The 7,477-nt window shown below is 54.0% G+C and overlaps 1 protein-coding gene across 11 annotated transcripts in view; it reads right to left on the bottom strand.

Annotated features, from left to right (window-relative positions):
* Positions 1–300: 300 nt before the first annotated feature.
* The window catches only part of ATXN7L1 (ataxin 7 like 1), a 233,955-nt gene continuing 226,778 nt past the window's right edge, over positions 301–7,477 (bottom strand). For 9 of the 11 annotated variants that reach the window (XM_059170839.1, XM_059170836.1, XM_059170842.1 and 6 more), the window contains 3 exons: positions 4,897–5,836; positions 2,136–2,210; positions 301–552 (listed from right to left, as the gene is read on the bottom strand). In XM_059170839.1, coding sequence (XP_059026822.1) covers positions 511–552; positions 2,136–2,210; positions 4,897–5,836 — 1,057 coding nt within the window. In that variant the 3' untranslated portion in view covers positions 301–510. The remainder of the gene's footprint in view (positions 553–2,135; positions 2,211–4,896; positions 5,837–7,477) is intronic. The other 2 variants (XM_059170837.1, XM_059170843.1) reach the window with 1 other exon arrangement.

Raw genomic sequence — 7,477 nt, 5'->3', positions numbered from 1 at the left:
GCACCCTGTCCAAGGGGGAGCCGGCTCCTTCTGCATGGCCAGTGTGGACCCGGTGAGCGGCAGGTGGGAGGGGATGCAAGGGATGGGTGGGAGAGGTCGAGGAAAGGAGCACCGCGTGCTCAAGTTCAAGAGTTTCAGACAACGCCAACCGGGAGCGGACATTGGGCCATGTCTGCACTCGTGGCTGGAGCGAAATGATGGTGCAGTAGCAGCATGGGAAGCTAGAGGGGCGACCCCGAACTTGGAAGAACGTATACGTATACACAAGGCAAATGAAAGAACCCAAACAGAACACTGGTATTGTTTTCTGTAAATCTTAAATTCACGTTCTTTTGCCTTTTGCTCTTTCTTCAAAACTAAAAACTGGTCAATTAAAAAAGGAAGAAGAACGGCCCGAGCCACAGTCACGGTGCAGGAAACAGACTCTCCCCGGCTGCGCGCTCCCCTCCCTCCTCCTCCCACATTGGCCAGGTGGCCAGGCATTGGTTTCCAAGTGGCTTCACAGTCTTGTTATGGAAGAGTCCTTATCCTGCCCGTTCGGTTTGTGGTCTTCTAGGAAAGAAAAGAAAAGCTTGTTTCAAAACCGTACACTTGGGATGACCCGCAAGAATTCAAGAACAGAGAGGCTCAGTTTCCACGGCTGTGATACAGAGTAACCTTGGGCCCAAGGTCACGGTGAAAGGCACGTGAGGTGCCAGGTGTGGAGGGCTGCATGCATCTGCAGCCACACAGATCCTCTCTGGGGGGGAAGACACAGGGACACAGCTCCTGGACATGCATGGTGGGGGTTCCCTACTACAGAGAGATCTGGAAAAATGGGCCCATCTGTTTTTTTCCTCTCTTAATTCACCTTTTCCTACCTAACCTGTAGACCACAGGGAGAATTCTCTAAGGAAGATATCTAATAACAGGTTAAGCACAGAGGCTTTGGGTTCAAGTTTCTTAGCTTCTCCCTGTGGGCATCTTCAGCCTATAACATGAGGATCATCATTTGTCCCTCATACAATTGCTACAAGGGTTATATGCATGAAATGTATGTGAAGGGCTCAGCACAGCACCCTCAGAGAAAAAAAAGCCTCAACAAATGCTATTTGATTACTATTACGTCTGTTAAGGGTGACCGTGTAGCCAACAAGTGCACTGCGCAACCTGTGGAGGAGGCTGGTCACAAACAGGGGCAGGTTACCAGAGCATAGATGACTCCACCCCCCGCCCCCATCCCAGCACTGAGGATAGGCTGCAGGTCCTCAGGCACAAAAAGTGACTCAAATTAGTTGAGACACTCCTTGATCTAGGGATACAAAAACTATTTTCCCATAATCTTCACTCAAACACTACCCAGCACTGGTGGAGAAACCCCAAAAGGTCAAAGTGAAGGCATATTGCAATCTGGTATCTACAAAACCTCTGCAACATTGAAAATGATGTAACACAGCCGTGCATGTATTTTTTCCAGCCATCCAGAACACACTTCACCCCACTGCCTACTCTCCCTGGCCTCCCTCAGAGGCGCACACACACTCCACTGGAGAAAATCATCTGTTCGCTGACTACTCTCGCACTTTGAGTTTGTAGAAACTTCTAGATCCACCTTGAATATTCCTACCATGAAACCACATCTTCAATAGCAGCCACAGCTCACCAGAGGCCTTGAGAAAGGACTGATGGATCAGTGCCCCAAGCAAGGCCTTCTGGTCAACACCATTCATTTTCACGATAACCTTAGGAGGTAGGCATCACCTTTGCCACTGAACAGATGAAAATACTGGGACTCAGAGAAGGAACCTGCTTAATATCACACGGCTGCGATTAATAATCGGGCTAAGACTTGTAGTGTTTGGTCTGTGTCAGGCATTTTCTAGAAGGCTTAGGCAGATAAATTAATTTAGTCCTCACAAAAGCCGTATGGGGTAGGGGCCATTATGATCCCCGTCGTGGGTGAGGAAATTGAAGCACAGAGAAGTTAAGTAACTTAGCCAACGACGCACAGCTACTAACAAGAAGGCTAAGCTCCAGAAGCCAGGAAGCTACACTCTTAATTGGATCTGAGGTGAGTCAGGGTCTGCCCGAACTCCCTCGCTCCCTCTGCTGGTGACCCCGTGTATTCCCCCCACAGCCCCTTCCCAGTAACTTACCGGTCGGCTGTGTCCTGGGCTGGATATGCTTGAAGGACTGGATTGTGACAAAGCTAGGCTGCTATTTTTCCCGACCTGAAAGACACCAGCGAAGTCCCCCTCAGATCCACCAGCCAGCCTGCGGCGCGACACCCCCGGTATCCGGCGCCGCCCGGGGTACAACAGCGCCCTCCGGTGGTGAGCCGCTCGTTTCCCTCTCAGATGGCGGAAAAGACGCCAATGGCTCTGGGGACACCCTGAGGGCGCGCTTCCCATCCCAGAGGGAAAACGGAATAGTGGGTAACTCCTAATTCTGCTTCCCAGATGTAGCCGGTGAGTTTCAAGGGTGAGGATGAAGAGGCCTCGTCCCTTCTGGGGGTGGGGGTGGCATTTACCCCCGCAGAGGCCCCTGCTTCTCCACCTCTGACCTCCCAGACCGGTCCAGCCCAGACTCCCTGGGACTAGCTCAGGATAGAAGCTTGCCTCTTATTCTGGCTGCGTTTTGCTGGCCACCGGACACAGCGAACACCTTGCTATTCTTCAGGAAACTAGCCAAGTGAGGGGGCGGGGCGGCTGTGCGTGTGGCCGTCGGGCTCCTCCCCTTCCTCTGCGTCCTGGGTGCGCACGTGGTGGGAGCCTTCCTCAGGTTAGTACCCTGCCTACAGGCAGCTCCTTGGGCCTATAAAGAGCTCATCCTCTCTGTTAACTCACCTTTGCAGAAAGACGTCTGTCTTATACTCGCAGCCTTGTTTTTTTGTTCAATTTAATACCTCTGTGAGAAATTCTGGCCTTACACCTAACAGATACAATTAGATCCCCATTTGGTTCCCAAAGCACGTTTACCCTGCCTTTCTCAACCTAGGTCATGCTTCTCCCAGTCTCCTACAAGAATCCACACAGATTGCAAAGGCTTTTCCCCAGCACTTGGACATCACCTGGGGGGGGGGGGGTGACCCTAGACAAAGGCTTTTCTAAATGGCCTGGTGACAAGCACCCAGGTATCACTAGCAGCCGAGAGCCAGTGCGAGCTAGACCCGAGGCAGCTGTTCAAGGCATCAGTTTTTTTTTTTTTTTAAATTTCCCTCTTGATAGATGTTCCTTTCACCCCTCGCTTTGACTAATTCATTGTGTTAGCTAAACATTTCTTACGGTCCTGCTGACCCAAGGGCAAAGAGGACATCGCTGACTCAGTACAGAGATATTCCCTGAACACAGAGGCATGGATGTTAAGGGCCCAGACTCCAGAGCCAGACTGCCTGGGTTTGGATCTCTGCCCCACTATTTCCTTGCTGTGTGACTTTGGGCACGTTGTTTAACCTTCCTGTGCCTTGGTTTACTCATTTGTAAAATGGGGGGTAAGGTAATAATTAAGTGAATGAATATATCTGAAGTGCTTGGAACAGAGCTCATCCCCTAAGTGTTGGCGCCTAGAACTTTATCTAAAACGGGTGCCACTAGGGGGCGCCTGGACGGCTCAGTCGGTAAATACCTGACTGTTGCAATCTGAATCTCGCAGGAGGGATCTCCGGGTTGAGTTCAAGCCCCTCATTGTCAGGGTGGCCTGGAACCCAATGCAGTGACACCCCTGACCAGCTGACTCGGTCTGCATCTTAATAAGACCCTCCACTCCGCTCGAATACACAACCCCAGGGGATTCCTGTTACACATTCAAGTTCAGAAAGTGCTGGTTCTGCTCTTCATCATCCTGATGCCCGAAGGTGGCCCGGACCAGCAGTGTAGTCTCAGGAGAGGGCCCTGTGGGTGCTAGCCCGCCTCCCCTACATGCCTGGGCGTGCGGGGATCAGAACAGTGGGACACCTGCCACAGCTGCAGACGGGCGTGAGCGTCCCGGGCTCCAGTGAGAGGACCTACATCTCCCTCGGTCTCACCTTCGCCTCAGTGTGCAGCTAGTCTGGCCCTTGGGACCCAAATGGGCTGTCTCTCATGTGTCTACTTGTGATTTATGAATCCCCCTCAAGTCCTCATCCCCACACAGGGCCGAGGGTCCGGCCCACTTAACTCTAAACCTGGGCAGCCGCAGCCCACCGTCTGGGCTGTGGGGCTCAGGCTCTGAGGCAGGCCTGTGAATGTGGCCCTCTGCCACCTCCACCCACTCCTGGACGCCCAAGCAGCGGCACCAGGAGGGGGTGGGGCCTCTCCAAATAGCCCCCCTACCGGAAAAGACCAGGCTTGAGAATGCCTGAGCCTGGACTCTTCTCACTCCATCTTCCCGGTCTTCCTCACTGTACACCCTCCTACTTGCACAGCGGCATCATTGGACACGTCTGTGTTGGCTGGGGTGAGAAGTGGGAACGCTCAGGCACCCAGGAGGCAGCAGCACCAGCCACCACATCCCAGGTAGCCCCTCCCCCGCCTATCACTGAACCTGCCTGGGCTTCGGGCTCTTCCTCGGGGGCTTCCCAGAGATCAGATTTAATGCAATCGTTCTCAGAGCTCAAGATACAGAAGAGACAGGTGTGGCGGGGGAACTCAGCACCCCCCCTCCCCCGCGCCTCACTTTCCTCATCTGTAACGCAGTGATAACAAATGCACCAACCGCTCTGGGTTTTTAAACGAAGTGATTTTGCATAGTGCTTCGAACGGCCCAGCCCACAGCGACAGCCGCCTTAAGTATGTGTTCACCAAACCATCCTCAGAACAGAGGCCGCTCTGGTCTTGACCTGAGCCACCCGGCTCAGCAGGGGCGCTGCCCGGCCTGCTCCGTCCCCCAGAGCCCACAGAGGCAGCGCTAGGAGGCCCCCCAGAAGCACAGGTCCCTTACCTGCCGAGAGGAGGTGCTGTTAACGGCATCGGGCACCGGTGCGAGAAGGCTGGGAGGGTTCTTTTTGTGAACGCTATTCATACCAGGCATTTTAGTGATTTTACAGGCTTTGCTACTAGAACTCGAGTTCTTACGCTTTTTTCCTTCTGATTTGTCAAAAGAGAGGGGCAGCGAAGACACGGCATTGTGTGAGGCCAGAGAGAGGTCCCCTGCAAGGGAGGGCACAGAGAGGGGACAGGAGTCACTGCTGCCGCCCACCGAGCCCACGTGTCTCACTATGTCCGCGGGGCCGCCGGGCAGCGAGGTCCGTCCTGAGGGCTCCAGTTTGGCACTGAGTGGGCTCACCCCATTGTTTGAGTTGTGCACAGACAGACTGTTATAGGGAGGGGCCGCCTGATAGGAGTTCAAGGCTGAACTGGCATTCAAGACACAGTTCTTTCTGTGGGGCCCTGACAATGGAGACGAGAGGGATGTCGGCAGGGTTAATGAGGAGGAGGAGGAGGAAGTCGAAGGCTGCGGCTTCCTCTTTTTGTTACTTGGAGACTCGTTGCTACGGGCGGACAGGTCTTTGACTTTTGAGGATTTGCTGGTTTTGGTTTTGGATGGCTTGTGGGATGGGGAAGGTATGACGGCTGGTATCGGGGACACGGCGGGTGGGGCCTTGAAGGTTGAGTCCATGATGCTGAGGGTTGCAGCCACATGGGGGAAAGCTGTGGTGTGTGACATGAGGGCACTCGGGTCCGGCGACGCCACAAAAGGTGCGTTTGAGAGCATGGCTGATGTCATTATGTAGGAAGAGGTGAGTCTCGAGCTGATGGGAGCTGAAGGAAGATACACGGCACTGGGGTTGTTGAAAGGCTGGGAAACGGATGCTGGAACGGGGGTGGTGATGTGGGCTGCTGGCGAGGGCATGGGGCTATCTGCCGCAGGAGGGATCTTCCTAAACATGAGAGAAGAGTGAAAGAGAAACCGTGAGAAACAGGCTTGGCAGCGCTCCAGAGGCTCGAGCACGTGTGAGCGGCAGGGCTCCACGGAAACCCCAGGTCGAACCACACTATGGAAGATGAAGCCTTGGAGGATGGCAGACTCTGAATTATGGCCCTTCCCTGCGGTTCCCTCCATTGCAACAGCCAGCAACCTAGTCTGAGTCACTTTCAGGTTTTCAGATCCTTTTCTCCATGCTTGGCTACCAGATAATGGCCGATTTGGGTTCATGAATAAAGGTGAATGTCATTTAGAATAAAAATTTCCCCGACAGTGTTCTCTCTCTCTCCCTCTTTTTCTTTTTCTTTCTTTCTTTCTTTTTTTTTTTTTTTTTGGCAGTGATGACGGTGAGTTTTAATGAGAAGCTGTCATTTTCACAGGTAGGTCCTGGCTTGATGTAAGAAGTGTGAGGACAGGGCTTTGCCACCTGTACCTGGGGGGGACAGTCCTGTACACTCCCTCTCGGGGCCTCCCAGTCCCTCCTGTCCTCTACCCAACCCTCCCCTGCCTCCCCCCTCCGCTGGCAGGCCAGCATCCTCTTGCCTTTGCTGTCTGCTGCCTCCGCTTTATTCTGTAGAGAGGCATGAACACGTGAGCTCCGGGCTGGGGCTGCTGGCTCCGATTTATTCTTATTCACCGCACCCAACCTCAGCTCTCACTCTGAGGAGCTATGATGGGGGTGCGGCGGCCCTCGCACAGGTCTTCCCACGCCTGGGTTAGGATGGGGTGAGAGGACAGCGACCCCCATGGATCCCGACCAGGGGGTCAGGAATTTCCAGTTTGTTCTGAAGACAGATGCAGGATATGGGCACAGGAAAACACAGGGGACTGGGGGGTAGGGTGGGGTTCTTCCAGGAGGTTGGGGGGCCCAGGCCAGCAGCAGGTGGCGGGTCACTCTTGAGGCCATCCTGTCAATTCCATCTATTGACTCTCACCTCCAAACCATGGTTGGCTCGGTGTCGCCGCTACTCTGGGAACTGGGAGGGGCACAGGGGCCTTGGGGTCACCCTTTGTTCCTGATTTTTTTGGGGGCAAGAAAGGATACTGACCTCAGGAGCCAGGTGAGTATTTCCAAATGGGCACTTTCCTATCTTTCCCCTCGCTCACCTCTCCCTGCTTCCCCGGAAATCATTTTCAGGGGAGCCGAGTCCCCCCACGCCCCAGCAGTCAGGAACTAGCGCTCTTTCTTTGAAAGCAGCACTGGCAGGTGGGGAGACTTGGGACCTGAACCCCCAGGCTTCTAGTAGGTGTGAGATGGGGCCTCTCGGCCTCTTGAAATTCCTTGGCTCCTTGGCTACCCTCTCAGCTGGAGGAGCAGCAGGACGGGGTGCCCCTGGACTCCCCAAAGAGGCCCCACCGAGGACATTCCTCTCCTAAGCGCTGCCCTGAGGACTCGGTCTTCTGCCTGCAATCTGGTGGAGCTTACGGCTTCCATCTTTAGGGTGGAATCCAGAGGAATCCTTGAATACAGAAGCAGCACAGGGTCCTTGAAAACATCAGACCAAACGGATCAAATATAAGAGAAAAAATGTTGCCAAATCCACTGTGGCCGTGATGCCGTTCGAAAATCTACCTTTTCTTAAGCCCAAAGGACATA

The sequence above is a fragment of the Mustela lutreola genome, chromosome 4 (genome assembly GCF_030435805.1).
Source record: "Mustela lutreola isolate mMusLut2 chromosome 4, mMusLut2.pri, whole genome shotgun sequence".
In the NCBI taxonomy this organism is placed as follows: Eukaryota; Metazoa; Chordata; class Mammalia; order Carnivora; family Mustelidae; genus Mustela; species Mustela lutreola.
The sequence above is the reverse complement of the archived record's forward strand: the minus strand, read 5'-3'. Positions and strand labels throughout refer to the sequence as shown.